The sequence below is a fragment of the Pseudorasbora parva genome, chromosome 6 (assembly GCF_024679245.1).
Source record: "Pseudorasbora parva isolate DD20220531a chromosome 6, ASM2467924v1, whole genome shotgun sequence".
Classification (NCBI taxonomy): Eukaryota; Metazoa; Chordata; class Actinopteri; order Cypriniformes; family Gobionidae; genus Pseudorasbora; species Pseudorasbora parva.
The window spans coordinates 34117033-34138668 of NC_090177.1; the positions used below are offsets into that span (position 1 = coordinate 34117033).

The 21636-nt window shown below is 38.2% G+C and overlaps 1 protein-coding gene across 4 annotated transcripts; it reads left to right on the forward strand.

Annotated features, from left to right (window-relative positions):
* The first annotated feature begins 590 nt into the window (after positions 1-590).
* Positions 591-21252, forward strand: g6pd (glucose-6-phosphate dehydrogenase). 4 transcript variants are annotated; one of them, XM_067446755.1, is made up of 14 exons: positions 663-825; positions 1130-1162; positions 1778-1899; positions 13943-13980; positions 14455-14563; positions 14657-14874; positions 15954-16112; positions 16299-16424; positions 16739-16832; positions 17438-17624; positions 18779-19014; positions 19170-19246; positions 20347-20439; positions 20525-21252. In XM_067446755.1, the coding sequence occupies exons 3-14, from the start codon at positions 1783-1785 to the stop codon at positions 20613-20615; spliced, it is 1545 nt and encodes a 514-aa protein (XP_067302856.1). In that variant the 5' UTR covers positions 663-825; positions 1130-1162; positions 1778-1782; the 3' UTR covers positions 20616-21252. The 4 variants fall into 4 exon arrangements, with proteins under 4 accessions (XP_067302854.1, XP_067302856.1, XP_067302855.1 ...); XM_067446753.1 differs by lacking the exons at positions 663-825; positions 1130-1162 and adding an exon at positions 591-624; XM_067446754.1 differs by lacking the exon at positions 1130-1162 and having other exon boundaries at positions 664-825.
* Positions 21253-21636: the final 384 nt, after the last annotated feature.

The window sequence follows — 21636 nt, forward strand, 5'->3', positions numbered from 1 at the left end:
TGCGCCTGATCTGCGCTTGGGGGGGGGGGGGGGGGTTAAAAATATCTTTATTTGTGTTCTGAAGATGAACGAAAGTCTTACGGGTTTGAAACAACATGAGGGAGAGTAATGACAGAATTTAAATTTTTAGGTGAACTATCCCTTTAAAATCCAATCGAGTATGTACATCAACGCAAGGTGGCGCTAATGCAATGGCATGGAATATAATTTCTAGTGACACTATGCTGTTTGTTCTGCAGTTGTTACCGTATTAATGCTTTTGAATCTTAACTTTATGAAATATATACGAGAATATGCCTTAGATAGATTTATTTTTTATTTATTTGTTTAATCTGCAATGTCATGCTGACATTCTTTTTGAGAACTACTTTTTGTCTAGCTCTTATCAGCAGCAAGACTAATACTTATTAGATATTCAACATGAGCGCGCTCTATTGGACAGAAAAGCGTTCAGCATGGTCGCCATTGCAGCGTTTAGCTGTTAATCACCGCCATGAGTGGTTTGCTGTCCACGAGCGCCTCCCTCCCGCAGTCTGAAGCCCCGCCCACCTCCCTTTTCCTCGCGCGCAGCTGCGCGGGTGACGTCACACGCTCCAGCAATGATGGGCAGTCGAGCGAGCGCTGGTGAGTTCCTCTCTACACCAATAAAATCACAGAACCCCGCCGTGTCATTTTAACAGGGAAGGAGGAAACTGTCTTAAAGAAATGCCAGTGTAGTCGGTAATGTTTAATCTTTGTGCTGATATACAACGAGCCTGTTACAATACTTGAAGTTTAGCCTTTAAATCCTGGTATTTTTGTTTTGTTTAGTGAAGAGGACTAAATGTAAGTAGCACGTTGTCATGCAGCGAGTGTGTTTTGATTCTGCTGTAACAACAACTAACTAGCTTTGTCTTCTAGCATTTGCTTTGAAAATTAATTGCAAATAACTCTCCGTTTAAAACATTTGTTGTGAATGTGATGCAGCATTGCATTAAATAATTAGCAAGCTGTTATTCCAGCCAGTGTCAGGATGAGCCCTGTTAAATAAGGGATTGTGCTAATAACATTATGGAGAGTTGAGAGTGTGGGTTGTGGGAGCTTGTGTTTTTGTGTCAGTTTATACCTGTATCTTTCCTTTATGCCACAGAGAGAGCACACACTACAGTCCCTGAACGCAGTGGTAGGGATATGTGTCTCTGTTATCCCAATGTAAATAGCTCTGTGATGTGACCTGTCAAATTACTAGACCAGATATAATTGTTCGAACAGTTATTAGTGTTAGTCTGTTCCTTAGAAGTTACTCAGCTTTGGCAAAATTAAGGAAAAAAAATATTTAATTTATTCCAGGTTTCATATTCAGACCATTTACTAAACAAGCTGGCTCTGTGTTTTTGTTCATATTGTGCTTTGTTTAATGTTTGTTGATACTGTACTGTGTGTGTTTGGCAGATTTAGTCAAAATGCTCTTTGGAGAGTGTGTGTCTGTGTGAGTCAATGTGCCATATTTTTTTGTAGTGATAGAACCATTTATTTATCATTTATTTATTAGCCTTTTTTTTTAGGTTGGTTATTAACAGACATGTTACTTCCTTATTTGTCCAAATCTACCAAATGCCTGAAGCAATTTCTACTATACTACTAAAACCAAAATTGATGTCATGTAACTACTATTCTTGAGTTGTTAAATGAATGTTATAATTAAATTATACAGCTGTAATGTAAACTCAGAAAAGAAATAAATTCATAAACATGCTTTTGATCTTCTGTACTTTAATATTTTCCTGACCTCTTGCAGATAAGATGAGCACCGTTCCCCTCTCACGCTCAGAAGTGTTTGGGCAGCTGAGGAAAGAACTGCATGATGATGTGGAATTTCACCAGTCCGATGTGCATATCTTCATCATCATGGGTGCTTCGGTGAGTCTCTCTCTGTCTCTTAATATCTCTGTCTCTACTTATTAGGAATCAACACAATCTCATCTGCAGCCTTGAATTGACCCTCATTTTGAACACTGCATCTTTTGAAAATTACGGTAGTGTGAATTTATGTATTTGGGCCACTTGTTTTGCTTTAAAGGGGTCCTTGGATTATGATTTCCGTCTTGTAACATTAGTTAGCATGTAATGTTGCTGTTTGAGCATAAACAACATTTGCACAATTACGGTGTCCAGAGCAAAGGGAGATATTTATTGTTAAAGAAATCACTTTTTAACTGAACTACAACAAGCTTCTTCACGTGTTAGTGACATCCCTTACCATAACATTTACAAGCCCTGCCCATGGGAACACACAATAAAGGCCAGAGGAAGAGTTGTTGTGGTAAAGCACATTTGGGAGTCTGCTCAAGCTGTCGCATCCGTTTTTCACATTTATTGCAATATAGTACGTAACACAAATGCAATAGCTTGTCATAAAAGCACGATGACAACATGAGTTATAACCGTAATTAAACTAAACTACACCTGTTCTATCTTCTCTGGCTCTGCCCATCTTACATCAGTTCCCACATGAGCGATTTATAGATTATCATGACAGAATATGCCAATTAATGACTTAAAGACAGTAACTCCTCATCTGCTACATAAATGAATCAACTAATCTTTCAGAAATGTTCTGTCTCATTCTACATGTTGTCACTTCTTCTTGAGTCTCTCCATCATTGTCTGACTCCAGTTTGAACATAAAAGGTTAAATAGTTTCTGACATTTTCGGTGTGTGTCTGTGTGAGGTAATGGGAGCTGCCAACACGAGCTCTTGAAGCTCCGCTCTCTTCTAGAAAGGGGGCCGGGAGCAGAATCTAATTTGCGTTTAAAGGGTTTAGGGTGCATTTATTTTGTTTTTACTCGCCCTCAAAAAGTGACAATTTTAACATGCTATTAAACTTACCTGTGGGGTATTTTGAGTTAAGTTCACTTACATACACTGGTGGAATTAGAGACTTATTTTACATCTTGTAAAACAGGGTAGTGTTCCGATAGTAATCAGAATTTGTCTGTATTCTGTTTAGTGTTGAATCCATAGACTGTAAAAAAATATGTACGTAGTGTCCGTGACGTCACCCATAGGATTCTGATAAGCCGTTCTGAAGTAGAGTCGAGCTGGGCGTTGCCATCTTGTGAGCGAGTCATCGCGAGTCACTCCCGGATAACAGAAAATGGGCAAAAAGGCGGGATGTGCGCGGAGCTGAGGTGACGCAATGACTATAGACGGCAGATAAATGGCTATCCACTTGTCACCACACCCTTAATTATGCAGAGCTTTAAGACTTTATATACACAGGTGTAGTGGTAAAAAAAGAGGTGGGTAAACTATAAATTCTGGGTGACCGCATCGTGGTCACGGTAAGGTGGGTCACTGCCTACCGGTGTAAGCAGCCCGATCTCACGGCAATTCGTACTAATTTTACGAGGTGGCTAATATGAGCACATATGAGAGAACACACTAGAACATATTCACATTAAACTAGTTGGAATCAAAGAATTTTACTTTTGTCTTAAAAAATTACTCAAGCCGACTAATCGATTATCAAAATAGTTGTCGATTACTGTTTTTGCCAATTGCTAATGAGGCAGGTGCAGATTAACGACAGAAGGATGAATTTGGTGCCACATATTTTAATTTAAATCAGCACTAGGTAACTTTTCAACCTTCATAATATATTTTTTAAGACTCTTGTGATGATACATCGACTTACAATAGGTTGAATGACACGTCTGCCATAGCTTGATGGGGTCTGTATTGTTTTTAATCGTACTTTTAAACTTCGGGTTTCAGGTAGTAACCCGAGAGAAAAAAAGAACTACAAAATTCGACTGCTTTACGGCATATACGTCACTTCCACCAACACCCACACTTCCTTAAATTCGGACGTGCGAGCCCAACTTTGTTCGTCGGATAATATAGTCATGTCCGAAGCAGCACAGACAAATAAGAACGAAAAGGTTTTGTTGGAGGAACGCAATAAGAGGAAATGAAAAAGTGATGGGATTAAAGGCAGGACGAGGATCAACATGTGACCAGCGTTTGCTCGTCGGCGTGAGCTGAAGGAGGCGTGCCCGACCGATGCTGTCATGCTAGTTACTGTGAGCTACCACTCAAACATTGAACTGAAGTATCATATAGATTCTGTAAAACGGTAACCAATAGACTACTATAATGACGCTGGCTTGTAAACGTGAGCATCGTGATTATTTGGTGTTTGAAAAAAATAAAACCCATGAAATTATATTCATATGACATGCTGAAACATATGCCACTGACTGTAACGTTACCTGGGATGAAGACATTTCACACGCGCCGCCAGAAGAACACCTGCATGTGAACTCCTGCAGTGTTCAGGGGAACTGTTAGTTCTGCACCAACCCGCAGCGCCACTTTTATGAAGTTATTTGGCCCGCCCCGCACCACTGTATATATTTTTACAACCCGCCGCGCACCCGCGACCATTAAATAGACATACGGGGTCCGCGGGTTATGAGACGACCCGCGCATCACTAGTTCAGGGCTATCAGGGTTGTCATGTCAACAAATGCACGTGCGATGGCATCCCCTGTTGTAGGATGACTGAGCTTACGACAGTAGTTGAGGACATTATTTATTCCAAACTGTAGGGGGACCCCGAGAGCAAAAGTAGCCAAGTGCGGCTTTAAAGAAAACTCAGTTTCTGTAATTAACAGAAGATAGACAATGTAAGTTGCACTGTAGTTTCCACAAGTGTTTAGCCTAATGGCTGCCGACATTAACAGACGATTTTGCTAAACTAAAAAAACAATAATACCAAAATTTTTCCATTTGAACACAAAATACACTGCATCATTACAGCTTTTTTTTTTTTACAGGGTTTCGACATGCTCTCTACAATAAACCAGCTGCCTGTGATTAATTAATATCACAACAATGTCCACAGTGCCTCTTTGTCCACTTGAAAAGTGATTAAAAATGGTCACAAGCTGATTAAATGCACTACAAATGGATAATTATGTCATTTTGAAAATTGCCGGATATCCTTTTTTGAATCTTGGTTGCGTGTCGTTCATGAATGATTTTTTCATTTTGAACAAATCTTTAATATGACTCGGGACTACCGATGGTGCGTTCCAGTTCGTTTTTATCATGCCCTTCACTCGCAAACTTCCCTCCGTCTCGTTCACTCGGATGTGCGTCATGCCTACGTTGCATGAGTGCCCACTACTGGCGGAAACTTTGCAAATGGACTGAACTGCAACGCCCTAAGCCCTTGATCACTTGGAATCCACTATGGAGTTGATATATTATTTATTTTTTACCTTTACGAAATTGTTTAATTCAGCATTCTATATGTATATGGATGTGTTTGGGTTGTTTTAAATGTTTTTAAAAATAGTTATAGTTGTTTGTGGTGGGGAAAATTAAACGTGATATGTGGTGGCGTTGCATTGTGGTATATGAAGTAGGGCTGTTTCGAATGCCATTTTTTGAGCTTCGAAGCTTAGGTGGCAATCAATATCGAATATTCGAAGCTTCGGTGGGTGGGGCTAAATATATAATAATAGTGTCGGTTTGCATTTGTATCATCTTTCACGACTTCACGTTTCACTCTTCGGCATCGTAAATGTGTTGCGGCAGACCCAGTGGAGTGCAGTGTTGCATTTGGTGCAATATGATCAGGTGGCACACATTCTTTAAATATTAATAAACATTTAATAATCTTTTAAATAGAACAGTTTCCGGTACGCATTACACGGGCAGGTTTATGCTCCGAAAACGGACAGTGCACAAGTGATACAAAACACAAAGTCTGTTGAGAGCAAGAACTTTAATAAGGTATTAATAACGAACCTTTCTTTAAAACAAATGAATCCCAAAACAGAAATTAAATTAGTAACACACAGTGATTTCAATGAACTGCATGCTTATAAACAGTTGAATAAGAATAAATGAATAGTTTTTAAAATGACACAAAATGTAATATCTATTACAATTAGTTTTATTCTATATAAGGGATTTATTTTGTCTTATTCTGACTTTTTGTTAATTTAAATCTTTAAAATGCGCGATGCTTTTATTGAAAGCATGTTGCGTTTTAAAAAAAAAAATGTATTATTATTATTTCAAGCATGATTGAGAATGAGTCCGCGACGGAAGTCACGTGTTGAAAAAAAAACAACGAATATTCGAATCTCAAAACTGAAAATCGAATGTCACCTCACCGAACGAATATTCGAATATTCGATTATTCTAGTACAGCCCTAATATGAAGCTGTCTGAAGTGTACATATGAAGTAGACTCGGTAAAAATCGAGGGAGCAAGGGTCTGTCCATACAAACTTCCCTTGTCCACTTCACGAAGTGGAACGCACTTCAAAATGGCGGCAGGGATTCCCCCAAGGGGAAGTGCTTAGGGAAGTTTGCAAGTGCATGTCTTAAAGTGGAGTGGAACGCAGCACGAGTTGTCTCAGAGAGTGATTCGTTCATTTTGTGTTGACCGCGCATTACGCAACATATGGCTTCTGATCGTTCTGATTCTGAATCGACAGGTGAGATCCGAGTCTTTTGTTCTTCCTGTCAGTCCCATAGAGACGGAAAGAGAAAAGATTGGCTCATTTTGCTGAACGAGACTCAAAGATCCGAGTCAGTAAAATGATCCGAACTTCCCACTATTCTCACTGACAGTTGCAGCGCAATATGAAAAACTTCGTCTAACTGTACAACAAACAACCAATGAAAATGAACAATATGAAACTAAAACGACATAAGCTTAATTTAAAATGGCTTAGGAACTGTAGGCTATTTAGAGGTGGATAAACTCAATTTAGAGGTGGATAAACTCAATTTAGAGGTGGATAAACGCACTTTGGAGGTGGATAAACGCTATTTCCAAATTTTGGGAGGTGCGTAAATGGCGTTTTACTACATCCCTGTTTATATAACGTAAACGAATGAGTTATAAAAGAATTCACCCCCCTCACAGTTGTCATGAAGATCAAAATGAGCCGTATAGGCCAAAACCACAATTTGTTCCAGGCTGTAAACATGTTTTTTTCTGCTGTAAAGTTGAGAATTTTAACATGGGGCTCAATGAGATTCCGCTCGCTTCTGGAGCCTGCCTCTAGTGAGCAGTTAAGGAGTTACAGTTTACATTACTTCCGTATTGGCTTCAAGAGAGATCGCGGGAGGTTGCCGCTTGGTTGAATCATGTAAACGGCGCGCTCTAATTGTCTGGTTTAAGACAATATTCTCATTCCAAAAAATTTGTTTCCCATCCTTAGAATATGCCTAATCAGAAAATTGTTGCATGTTTAACAGCTTATTCAGGAAATATACTGAAAGGAGATGTATGTGCAAACTCCACACAACTTTCCAGTTTGTAAAGCACAAAGTAGGATGCATTACAACTGGCACAGGTGTACATACAGTTTCATCACCTGGTTTCATCACACTTTCCATGTTTGCATAGTTTGTGGTATGAGTGTTTCCAAATTCTGAAGCTCTGTCGCCATTCTGTAACCTCTTAAGTTCACAACACTCTCTCCCACCAGTCTTTGCTGCATTGATTCGTCCGCTCTCTTTTCTTCTGTTGCCGAGTTATATTACTACATGTGTTTATTAACAATTGTTCACCTCTTTCCATTTCATGTTGATGCTTTCAGGCTTTTCTTGAATGTGAGAAGTCAGTTCTGATGTTCCGCTGCATGTGCGCAAATAAACATTGAATTCGGAATATGACTGCAACCGAATATAGACCTTAAACAGAATTCGATGTGCATTTAAATTATTGACTGAAGTTGTACAATTTGCAGAGAATTCTACAAATGTGTTGATTTAGTTCCTGTTTTAAAGTAGTCACTCTATTACATAGTAGTTTCTTTAGTATTGCACACCTATGGTTTTATAGCACAGCCTGTTTACTGCTGTCCCAATAAAGGAAGAAAGTCTCAGATTCCTCTGAATTGGTAGAATGGCCTTGATGTTTTGTAGAAGGAAGTACAACTGAAATTAAGCAACCATGATGGGATGTTCCAACATAAGGCTTCTATTTATCATCCAGACAGAACAGAGCGGTTGAGTAATTCAGCAGTTCAGTTCACAGTTTATGGCCTTGAAAGGTGATTGATCAAGTGCGGTGACAGAAGGTCTGTGATTGGCTGGAAATTATGAAATGCTTATCTAGACAGCCTTGATTAGATTCAGCCTACATATAATACAAAACATTAAGAATAAGAATTAAAAAGTGAAGTTTGCACTACAGTTGGTCAATCTTTTGTACTTCTCACTAGAGAGTGATAAAGTGATGAAATTAAAACCTCCTTCCTCCTTTTTTTTGCTAGCTTTTCCTTGTTCCTCCTTATGTTCAACATTTTAGTCTGATTTTACACAACTGCTTTGTGAAAAGATCTTTGTTACTGTTGGCTTTTCCTGTTCTTATTGTTTGGGGGTTTTTAAATAGGTGTTAGTGAGCTGGATTATGCAATGTCACTCTCTGTCAGCACTTTTCTTTCAGTTCTTGTTGAGCGAGAGGTGAAAGAGCTGGTTTGTGTGTTTGGGATGAGGGTGGGGTAGGAAAGATGGTTTGTTGGCATGGGGTTGCAGAGGTTTGTGACATAATGTTAAACATTGAATCCATTTAGTATCCATGTCAAAATACAGATACAACGTCACCTCATTTGTCTGACCTTCTGAGCCACTTAGCCACTTTTGAGCCTTAAATCCACGCATGCATTCAGCATGTTGAACCCAAGGCCAGCCAGTCATATAATCACATTTGTTTCAAACTACATTAGCTTTAATTTTACAGACTGTTACAGCTAGGCCTTTTATGATTTGCTGGATTAAAATACATGAAGCCAACGCACATGAATATCTCAAAATATTGTGTTGTGTGAATAATATATTTTATTTTGTGAATGTAAATAAGATAACTTTAGTGAATTACAGGTGCTGGTCATATAATTAGTATATCATAAAGTAGATTTTTTTACTAATTCCATTCAAAAAGGGAAAGTTGTATATTATATTCATTCATTACACACAGACTGATATATTTCAAATGTTTATTTATTTAAATTTTTTATTTTGATTGTAACTGAAAATCCCAAATTCAGCATCTCAGAAAATTTGAATATTTTAAGACCAATACAAAAAAAAGATTTGTAGAAATCTTGGCCAACTGAAAAGTATGAGCACGTACAGCACTCGCTACTTAGTTAGGGCTTCTTTTGCCTGAATTACTGCAGCAATGCGGCGTGGCATGGAGTCAATCAGTCTGTGGCACTGCTCAGGTGTTATGAGAGCTAAGGTTGCTCTGATAGTGGCCTTCAGCTCTTCTGCATTGCTGGGTCCTGCATATCGCATCTCTTCACAACACCCCAGATTTCCTGTGGGGTTAAGGTCAGGTGAGTTTGCTGGCCAATACAGGGATACCATGGTCCTTGAACCAGGTACTGGTTGCTTTGGCACTGTGTGCAGCTGCCAAGTCCTGTTGGAAAATGAAATCTACATCTCCATAAAGTTGGTCAGCAGCAGGAAGCATGAAGTGCTCTAAAACTTCCTGGTATACGGCTGCGTTGACCTTGGACCTCAGAAAACACAGGGGACCAACACCAGCAGATGACATGGCACCCCAAAACATCACTGAATGTGAAAACTTTACACTGGACCTCAAGCAACGTGGATTGCTTCTCTTGCCTCTCTTCTCTTCCTCCAGACTCGTGGACCCTGATTTCCAAAGGGAATGCAAAATTTAATTTCATCAGAGAACATAACTTTGGACCATTCAGCAGCAGTCCAGCCTTTAGCCCAGGTGAGAGGCTTCTGACGCTGTCTGTTGTTAAAGAGTGGCTTGACACAAGGAATGTGACAGCTGAAACCCATGTCTTGCATACATCTGTGCGCAGTGGTTCTTGAAGCAGTGACTCCAGCTGCAGTCCACTCATTCTGAATCTTCCCCACATTTTTGAATGGGTTTTGTTTCACAATCCTCTTCAGGGTGTGGTTATCCCTATTGCTTGTACAGTTTCTACCACATCTTTTCCTTCCCTTTGCCTCTATTAATTTGCTTGGACACAGAGCTCTGTGAACAGCCAGCCTCAATGACATTTTGTGTCTTGCCCTCCTTGTGCAAGGTGTCAAGGGTCGTCTGTTGGACAACTGTCAAGTCAGCAGTTTCGTCATGATTGTGTACATTACAGTACTAGACTGAGAGATCATTCAAAGGCCTTTGCAGGTGTTTTGAGTTAACTGGCTGATTAGTGTTACACCAGGTGTCTTCAATATTAAACCTTTTCACAATATTCTAATTTATTGAGATACTGAATTTGGGATTTTCCTTAGTTGTCAGTTATAATTATCAAAATTAAAAGAAATAAACATTTGAAATGTATCAGTCTGTGTGTAATGAATGAATATAATATACAAGTTTGACTTTTGGAATAGAATTAGTGAAATCAACTTTTTGATGATATTCTAATTATATGACCAACACCTGTAGATACCCTCGCTGGCCACTTTTTTAGGTACACCTGTTCAACTGCTTGTTAACGCAAATATCTGATCATCACATGGCAGAAACTTAATGGAGCTCATCTCAGTGTAGACATGGGGCGCTTCTCAGTTCTTATTTGTGCATCCTCAAGGAACCTTTAGTATAACTTCAAAGTGTTTTCAATTAATGATGACACTGCGCCGCTGCATGGGTTTAGCTTGCACATCAGGATTCTTGTACATTTGAGATGACTATTTACAGTATATTATAGTTTAAACCTCCACAAAATACCGCATTTGTCTTTATTACCAGTTAATATATCAATGAATTATTCCCAGTTATTAACTATTTTTTATTTGTTGTATAGTATTACGGTTTGTTTAATTTTCATTTTCTTGTGCTTTTTACATAATTCTGCAATGGTTAGCACTTGGTGCAAATGTGGAGGGGGAAGAAGGGGGAGGAGAATATAGATGGAGATAACATTTAGTCGATAAAGCACTTCCGAAAAAGATACACCAGTGTGTCCTCACTCATGACTCCTTAGGAAGCTTCCTTACTCCTCAATCCTCACCTCATGGGGCATTTAGAGAGTTGAGATGTCCTACAAGATGGCTCTGCTCGATCGGTTTCCAGGTCTTAGGATGGAGGAGGGATATTTAGAAGCACCTCAAGATCATCTGCTGAAGTTAAAACTTTGCATCACAATGGAGGAGAAAGGTGACTTTGAATATGGAATGGTTGTTGGTGCCAATCTGAATATTTAAGAAACTGCTGATCTACTGGGATTTTCACACACAACCATCTCAAGGGTTTACAGAGAAGGGTCCGAAAAATAATATATTCAGTCAGCGACAGTTTTGTTGGTGAAAATGCCTTGATGTCAGAGGAGAATGAACAGACTGCAGAAGAGCATTTCTGAATGCACAACACTTCCAATCTTGAAGCAGATGAGCCACAGCTGAGAAGACAACGGTGCCACTCCTGCCAAATAAGAACAGCAAACTGAGGCTACAGTTGACTCGGGCTCAACAAAACAATAGAAAACATGGAAATGGAAAAACTTTGAGTCTTGCTTTCTGCTGCAACATTCAGATTCATTTAGGTCAGAATTTGTCATCAACAATATGAATTCATGGATCTGTCCTGCCTTGTATCAACCGTTCAGGGTGCTGCTGGTGTAATGGTCTTTTTCTTGCCACAATTTGGGCCTCCTAGTACCAACTGAGCATCATTTAAACACCACAGCCGACCTGAGTATTGTTGCTGACCACGTCCATCCCTTTATGACCACCACAGTGTATCGTCATCTTATGGCTACTTCCAGCGGGATAACAGGCATGTCACAAAGTGCAAATCATCTCAAACTGGTTTCTTGAGTTCACTAAACTCAAATGGCCTCACAGTCACCAGATCTCAGTCCAGAGATAATAGAGCAGCTTTGAGCAGCCGGCAAATCAGCAGCAACTGTGTGATCTCATCACAATATGGATCAAAACTTTTGAGGAGAAAAAAAAGGGGTCCAACCTAGTACTAGCAAAGTACATTATAAAGTGGCTAGTAAATGTACACCTTTACCATTCAAAAGTTTAATATAAATACTGTCAGATTGATGCAGAATGATACATTAACCAAGTAGGTAATACACTAGTATTTGCATCCCCATAATCATCATGCATCAATATCTGAGGGGGTGTTTACTGTACAGGATCACTGAGATACACAGTCATTAGTTATGAACAAACACACAGCACTTTTTCTTTAGAAACACTGTTATCACTATCAGAGCAAATACATGGGGTTTATCTGGCTGCTTAGTTTTTGTATGCTTGTTTTAGTATGGTTATGACTTGACATTTTTGTCGTCACTGTTATGTAGTGCTTTTCACCACAGAAAAGCAGCAGGAATGATTAATACTTTAAATAGCAAGCCGTTTATCGACTAATATCCCCCAATAATGAATATCTGGAGAGATAGCATTGTGGGAGAATCCCATGAATCAGCCAAGGTAAACAGAAGAGTCTCACTGTGCACAGAGCGTTTCTCATGTGTCTGAATGGGTGTGGAGCAGATCTGCTGAGATCAATGACCTTTGCATTGTGATGACTGGGTCACATGGAGCAGGGATGGGTTGACTGTTGTATTTGTTTTTTAAAATCTACATTTTATCTGTTCATGCGTGTTGTGTTTTTGCCTTCATTTATTTAATAAACTGATATCTTTATATTCAGATGTATCTGTGACATAAGTCACTGTGGTTCTCACATTTCAAAACTAACTGAGCTGCCAACCTCAGTGACATTTTGGTGCTTCATAGGCATGTTCGGACAAGCCTGAGATGGCCAAAACTGCTTTTTAGGCAGGCACTTCATTATGATTTGTCTTTTAAAGTGGTCACGACATGGATTTTTAATTAGTATTAATTTTTTAATGTTCCTTGATGTTTGTTTGTAATGTTAATAAGTTTTTTTTTTTTTGCACAAAGTAAAATATATTAGTGCTGTTAACACATGCAGTTTTAAACATTTTCAGTTTAACGCATTAACAATATTTAATACAATTAATGCAGTATCCATTTTTTTCTGTTATCCTTTGACTAGTGTTACATTATATGATTAATCTCTTATTCACGCTAATGCTTTTAAACAATTCAAGCGTGACAAGACTGACGTGAACTGTGAATATCCTGTCTGTGACACACACACCGCACCGAAAGACACGTGCCAGTATCTTGCACACAGACAGCGCACCAGAACCGAGTCCGCTTTTGCATTTGAACAAACAATAACACACACGTTTATGTCAAAATGCCCGTTGTGATGAGTATCCTCATAAGATCAGTCTAAAATGTGTTAAATAAAGTCTTGAGTGTAAAGAGTTCCATAACTGAAAATTAGCCCATTATTTACTCACACTCAAGTTATCCTAGGTTTTATGACTTTCTTCTTTCAGACAAACACAGTTGTATTAAAAATGTCCTGGCTCTGCAAGCTTAATAATAGCAGTGACTGTAGGGTCGTTTTAAGTCCTTAAAAGGGCATCTGTCCATCATAAAACAGTTCCACACGGCTCCTTAAATAAATGCTTTGTTTATAATGAGTATGACGTTTTAAGCTCTAAAACTTGTTGGATGTTTTAATGTTACAAAGACCTCTTATATGTTAAAATATCAAGGAAAATTAAATTTCTGATTTTAAGACCCCTTTAAATCACAGTGAGCCATGTCACCATGACAGTGACTAAATAAAAAAAATGAGGTCTGTTTATTAAGAAAATATTGCCAGTGGTGAGTAGACACTCCCTAAATATGTTGGTAGAATAAAGTGTATTTGTTTAAAAATGTTGAATGGGATCATCATTTAGCTTTGTAGACTTAGACTTTCTGGTGTGATTTTTAATTCTGTCGAGTGAAGTGTGTCAATTGTGTGGTGGTTTGTGTAATTGAGCCTACATGAATAAATTTGTACTGTGTGATGTAACAAATCTGTTCTCTTTGTAGGGCGATCTGGCCAAAAAGAAAATCTACCCAACTTTGTGGTGAGCCTTCTGACATAACATGCCTTCAGGCATACTATTATTTACTATATACACTACAGTTAATATGTTTATGGTTGGGTATGTTTTTAAAGAGATTTTGAAATAAGTCTTTTATGCTCAACAAGGCTGCATTTACTTGATTAAAAATACAGTGAAATAGCATTATATTTCAAAATAACAGCTCTTTTATTTGAATACATTATAAAATGTAATGTTCCTGTGATTTAAAGCTGAATTTTCAGCATCATTTCTTCAGGATCACATGATTCTTTAGAAATTATTCTGATTTGATGATCAGGACTTTCTGATTATCATCAATGTTAAAAAACTGTGCTTAATAATTTTGTGGAAATTGTGATGGTGTATATTTTTTTCAGGATTCTTTGAATAAAAAAGTAATGATTTATTTAAAAAAAAAATCTAAACCCCTTCGAATGATGGTGTATGTCTATTTATTTCTGTTTTTCTCTGTAGGTGGTTGTTCAGAGACGGCCTTCTCCCCGAACAGACATATTTTGTGGGCTTTGCTCGTTCCGATCTGACCGTTGATGCCATACGCACGGCCTGCATGCCCTACATGAAGGTCAGCGCTCATAGAGATTTCTCCATGTGTAATCTTGTCTGTTTACCGCATGTGAATGTGTTCATATGGCCTCTGTTTTTTTCCTCCCTTCAGGCAGTAGACTCTGAGGCAGAGCGCCTAACTGCGTTCTTCAGTCGAAACTCTTACATCAGTGGGAAGTATGTGGATGAATCCTCTTTCGCTAACCTGAACACTCACCTGCTGTCCCTGCCTGGAGGAGCTGAGGCCAACCGCCTCTACTATCTGGCTCTGCCGCCCAGTGTCTACCACGATGTCACCAAAAACATCAAACATCAATGCATGAGCACCAAGTGAGGAGCAAACACATGCAGCTGCTTTATTTGGTTATTTATGCGATTTATCTTCTTAATACAAGGCAAGATGTGTTCAAAAGTAGGGTAAAGTTTATGCTACGGACATGAATAATACTTTTCTAGGCAGTCAAACTTACAATTTTGACCTGACTGACAAAAGAAATCCCTGTATGCTTTTATTGAAGGAGGAACCTGAGCCAGTTGTAGGGACCAGATGCCGTATTCATGAAACTTAAAAATAAAATACTTCTTAACTGATATTTTTCTTATTTTCCCAAAACCTTTTCTTAGAATGAATGAAACCTCTTCAAATTAAGCCAAACAATGGAGAACAAAAATAGTGAAGTAGTATTCAAATATTGTGCCTGTTATTACAGCAATAATCTGACATTTAAAGGGTTAGTTCACCCAAAAATTCTCTCATTAATTACTTGCTCTAATGTCGTTCGACACCCTGTAAGACCTCCGTTCATCTTCAGACACAAATGAAGTGTTGAAATCCGACGGCTCAGAAAGGCCTTCATTGACACCAATGTCATTTCCTCTCTCAAGACCCATAAAGACACTAAAGACGTCGTTACAAAGCCCATCTCACTACAGCGGCTCTACAATCATTTTATGAAGCCACGAGAATAGTTTTTGTGCACACAAAAAATGAAATATTTCATTGTTAAAACTTGGGGAATACCCTGTAGAAACATGGCTGTGCAAAATGGTGACTTCACTGGATTGAAATGGCTCATTGTAAGGTAATAAAAACATAACAGTTCAATATGTAAGGTCTTTATACACCACTGAAAACATAGTTATGTATATTATATTGCATTTCTGTCAATAGAGCCTCATAAATACTACACGCTGCACCTTAAATTTGAGATATTTAAAACTAAAACCAATAATAATGACAAACAAAATTGCTTATTTGAAAACTGAATATAAAAATAAAGGCTAATTCAAAAAATACTATATAACAATGCTATAATATCACTGGCTATATATGAGATGTAGTTTCTGTTTAATTTTCAAAGTGCAAATGTGTGGATTGCAGCTAATTTCTTGTTTGTGTGTTTTCGTAGAGGCTGGAACAGGATCATTGTGGAGAAGCCATTCGGCCGTGACCTGCAGAGCTCAGAGGAGTTAACCAATCATCTCTCTTCTCTCTTCACTGAGGAACAGATTTACCGGATAGATCATTACCTAGGCAAAGAGATGGTCCAGAACCTCATGGTCCTCAGGTCTGTCCTTTTCCCTTTCTCATTGTGTCTGTTTATTCTCATCTTCATCCCTCTCTGCCATCTACTTTTCACTAGCTGTCACACACAGCCGTCATTTATGCATAATTAAGGGTAAACTCCATCAGGAAGCTCTTCTTCTGTATCTGAGATTTGTTAGTCATAGTTTTCCCTCCTATTTCCTTTAAGGTTTGGAAACCGGATATTTGGTCCCATATGGAACCGGGACAGTGTGGCATGTGTGGTTCTGACCTTCAAAGAGCCATTTGGTACCCAGGGCCGGGGAGGATATTTTGATGATTTCGGTATCATTCGGTTAGTTTCCTTGCTTTGAGATGATTTTGCACTGATGATATTTCATTGTTAAAACATGGGGAATAAAAGGATAATCTACCAAAGATGATTTTAACCTATATGATTTTCTTCTATGGAACACACTGTAGACTCATAGTGTTGCATACAGTGAAAGTGTACGGTGTGAATACAAGTAGTCTGTGAAAAGTAACAAAGATAAAATTCACATTATTTCAAAGACAAAAGTGTGATTCCCTTCAAAGGCTGAGTGGATTTAGATATTCTAATCAAGCATGATTTGCAAATGAATGTATTCCTCTCTTTTCTGTCTCCAGTGATGTGATGCAGAACCACCTGCTGCAGATGCTCTCTCTGGTTGCCATGGAGAAGCCCGCATCCACCAGCTCTGATGATGTTAGGGATGAGAAGGTAACGAGCTGGTCATCCTGTGTGTGTGTGTAACAGCCGCCTTTTATCACTCTTATGCCACTTCTCTGAATGATCCTGAATTTAACCATGGGGATAAAATAAATCAAATGTATCCATCCATCCCCACTCTCTTACAGTTAACCATTACGGTAACAACTGAAGCAAGCTTAAATTATGGTCTTGGCTTCAAGATTATGGTTCAGGATAATGTTCATTTTAGTTTATACTTAGTTTTTTTCTGTATTTTTTATTTGTACATTATGTGCATTATAGAAAATGCTGCTAATTATGTGCACTAAGGGGTTTAATCATGGTTTTGTTTGTTTTTTGTTTCATTTGTTGGTTAGTTTGAGGATTTTTAACCGTGTGAAGTAGATTTGTGTTTTTCCATCTGCTGCACAGTTGTGAATTTTTTTTAGATTTATTTTTTTAAATGTTTTTAAATAGTTGTGTGTTCATTCATGTGGCTTTTTGAAATTAGTGTTCATGAAGCATCCAGCTGAACTGCTATTGCAAAGATAAATGGAAATGATCTTGGATTTATCCCTCTAGGTATTATAGATTTCCACCTGACTGTTTTCTAATGCTCTCTGTCCCCCTTACAGGTGAAGGTGCTGAAGTGCATTGAACCGGTCTCTCTCTCAGACGTGGTCTTAGGTCAGTATGTGGGAAATCCAGATGGAGAAGGAGAGGCTAAACTGGGTTATCTAGATGACCCAACTGTCCCTAAAGGCTCCACTCAGGCTACATTTGCCACAGCAGTGCTTTATGTAAAGAATGAACGCTGGGATGGTAAGTGATGCACACAGTGTCTATCTAATCATTTCATGTTAGTGAAGCTCAAGAGTGTGTGCTCAACAGCAAATATTTATAATTTGGCTAAAGACCTAGAAATGGGACCTTTCTGATACTGTGTTTGACCTGTACCTCTTTCTGGTATTAAGAGCAGCCTTTGTGCTTTATTTGCTGAGTAAATTCGAAGCTTTATTAACACCTTGGTCTTGATATAAATATATTTTTTGGCTTAAAGGTGCACTATGTAAAAGTCCCGCTGCTTGCGAGGCTTTGTTGCGCAACAATCGCTCCAGCGGCCTTGCTCAGTTCTACATTACTCAGTCCTGCTCTGCTTCACACTTGCACCATTGTTTTAAATAGGCGCCCTCTAGCGGAAGGAAAAGTTACATAGTGCAACTTTAAGATTATCAACTTGAAACAGATACTCTACTGTTCAAAGGTTTGAAGATGGTAAGTTTTTCTTTTTTTGAAAGAAGTCTCTTCTGCTCACAGGCTGCATTTATTTAAAAGGTATGCTATTTCATACATTCTGACTTATGATTCTCATGCTAAACATGGCCAACATGCAGTCGAAATGACAGAGCGAGTCCGCAATACCAGATGATATAATTAAATAATTGTACCCAAAAATGTATTCGAGTTTTAATATTTTATTAGCTTACCAAATGCAAAACTTCCACGAGGAAAAAACGAGCAAGTATATAGTGTTAAGTTCAGTGACAGTTATCCGGATGAGTACGTGTTATCAGTTTTTACTAAGGAATAACATACCGCTGGATGACACTTTTGAACAATCAGAATAAAGTATTCCAGAGCTATTTAATACAATTTAAAGTATTTTTTTCTATTTTAATATCGTTAAAATTTTAATTTATTCCTGTGATCAAAGTTACATTTCCATCAGCCATTACTGCAGTCTTCAGTGTCACATGATTCTTCCGAAATCATTCAAATATAACGATTTGCTCCAGAATTTCCTCTGGATTTTTCAGTATTCTTTGATTAAATAGAAACTGTTCTAGAAATAAAGGTATTTCTATCAGTTCCAACAACAAAAAAATTTGTACTGACTCCAAACTTTTCAAAAGAAGTGTTTTTTTAAAAGTCCTTCCTGAATGTGATTCACACAGTCTCTACTTAACCTTCCCCAGGTGTTCCCTTCATCCTCAGGTGTGGAAAGGCTCTGAATGAAAGGAAGGCAGAGGTGAGGCTGCAGTTCACAGACGTTCCTGGAGACATCTTTGAATCTCAGTGCAGGCGGAATGAGTTGGTGGTCCGCGTGCAGCCCAACGAGGCCATCTACGCCAAGATGATGAGCAAGAAACCTGGAGTCTATTTCAGCCCGGAGGAGACAGAGCTGGACCTGACCTACCACAGCAGATACAGGGTAAAACAGATACCTTTAATACATCCATGCTGTGTGTTTTGTCCTATTAGACAACTTTGGCCATCAAACGTAGAAAATGTTAATTTCTTAAATAAAATAAAATAAATGTTTATAGTTAATTTCTTTTCTCTTCATAAATGTCTCTCTTTACAAAGGATGTTAAGCTGCCTGATGCTTATGAACGTCTGATTTTGGATGTCTTTTGTGGCAGTCAGATGCATTTTGTACGCAGGTGAGTTTCTTACAAACTACTACATGTTAACATGCATCCAAATAATCTGTTAGCAGTGGGTTTGATGGCTCCGTTAGACTGAAATGCCTTCATGTATACGCCTCAATCGGTTCGAATGAATGCTCTGAATTTTACTGTTTACAACGCAGCTGTTTATTGGAACGCCGAGTTTGCAGGAATTCAGTAATTCAGCAAGCCGCCTTCTGTATTCAACTTGCAAATAAAGCATATCTGGTGCGACACAGGACGTGGGATGTAGTGTAAACGATTTGAACTGCGTGAGGCGTTACTTTCTTTGTAAATTGAATACGGAAGGCGTTCCTCCGGAAGCTAGATATTTTACTTTATAAAGTTTTAAATCTGGATATTTTTCTTACACTAACACGTCAATTCACTTCAGTAGGCCTTTTTTAACCCTCCGGAGCCGTGTGGAGCACTTTTATAATGGGTGGATGCACTTTTCTGGGCTTCAAAATTTGGGCTCCCATTCACTGCCATTATAAAGCTTGTATTAGCCAGGGCATTTTTATATAACTCTGATTGTATTCGTCTGAAAATGTCCTATACACCTATTATGAGTTGAGGGTGAGTAAATCATGGGCTAATTTCTATTTTAATGTGAGCTAATCCTTAAAGGACCCATGGGGACCCTGACCTGGGTAACCCACCATATTTTTGCTGTTTCACAAGTACACACCTGTGCATTTTGCATTTTCATTCAGCCAGTGAATCAAAAAGAAGCATATATGCATTCTAAAACATAAACAATAAAGATAATTTTGACTCATTCCTTTAAAAATTCCTTTTCTTAAAAATGTTAGGTTTATCATTTCATTACAGTTCTATTAAAAGAGGTATGAACAAAAAGTTATGTTGTTTAAATTTGTATAGTTGGATGTTGCTGTCGGATCTTGCTCTATCCTGCTAATATGGTATTATTTTTGTGTGCATAAAGATCTTAAAAAGCCTTAAACTTGATTTTATTTTTTAAAACCCTGCAGATACCCTTTGTGTTTGGAATACATGCAATATATGACACTACTGTAAATTGAGTAAAGAAAATAAATACCCATATCTGATTTTGACTTATTTTATTAAAGTGACGAGTTGAGGGAAGCCTGGAGAATCTTCACTCCTCTTCTTCATCAGATCGAGACAGAAAAGACGCCACCCATCAAATACAAATATGGGAGGTAAACCATGCTTATTTTTCTGAAAGTAATTGTTCACAAAGTGACATGTAAAATGTGCCTCATGCACTCTGGTTCTCCTTCATAGCCGTGGTCCTGCAGAGGCCGATGAGCTGGTGCAGAAGGTGGGCTTCCGCTACGAGGGTACATACAGATGGGTCAACCCACACAAACTGTGAAAAAAGAGGATGACAGAGATGAGAGGAACTGAAGCCTGTTTACAAAAACAGCCCAAGATGAGTGCCTGAAATAAGACGGAGAAAGGGGCACTTACATTTTTTTTTTATTTGAACTCATTTAAAGAAGGACCAACAAGCAAGATTACAAATACATTCTTTGGATGTTATGAAATATAACCTGCTCATTACGTTATATAATTCCTCATATTTCATTCTATATTTCAATGGATAATTTTATGCAGTTAAGCAGCGTTCTGATATTCATGCAGATTTTACACTGCTCCATCATTCCATGTGTTCTTTATTCCTTCTGTTATGCATTCCTCTTTTTACAAGCAAGTCTTACTATTGAATGCTGCTCACAAAAGTGTTTATAGGCAGAGGCATGGTGTAGAAGTATCTACCCCTGCACTGATAGTCGTCATTCATTTTGTCACAACTTTGGTTGCAAGCTTATTATTATACTTAAATGGTGTAATTGGACCACACAAAAGAAAAGTTGCAGAAACATACAGGGATTAGGAATGTAGGGGAAATGGAGTGCTTTGTTACTACTTAACATGAATGTTTATGACATTTTCACCATGTCTTAAGGCTCCCACTGATTGGCTGAAAGAGCCATGATTATGTTTAGTCTTATAAAAACAAATGTATTACAAATGTACCACATCCCTCTGTTAATGTTTTAATAGATGAGCTTTGATATTCATTGTTACACCGCTCTCAAAATGTGAGTCTAACTTGGGCATGGTCTCTTTCTGCTTGGTATTTCAGCATTAGTTAGACATTGAATCTGTGTCAAAAACAACTTTATTTGCATATGTATTAAAGTGATAGTTTACCCAAAAATGAAAATGTTATGTTTATTTGGTTTAACCCCAGGGCATCCAAGATGTAGGTGTGTTTGTTTCTTCAGTAGAACACAAATGAAGATTTTTAACTCCAACCATTGCTCGTATAATGTATTTCAATGGGGTCTAAATCTTATTAAACCCCATTCACGTGCATTATACGGACAATG

Coding starts and splice junctions, on each gene's coding strand:
- g6pd (XM_067446753.1), top strand. CDS start 600: ATGATGGGCAGTCGAGCGAGCGCTG. Junction 16,113..16,298: donor CAGAACCTCATGGTCCTCAG/GTCTGTCCTTTT, acceptor ATTTCCTTTAAG/GTTTGGAAACCGGATATTTG. Junction 19,015..19,169: donor CCTACCACAGCAGATACAGG/GTAAAACAGATA, acceptor CTCTTTACAAAG/GATGTTAAGCTGCCTGATGC.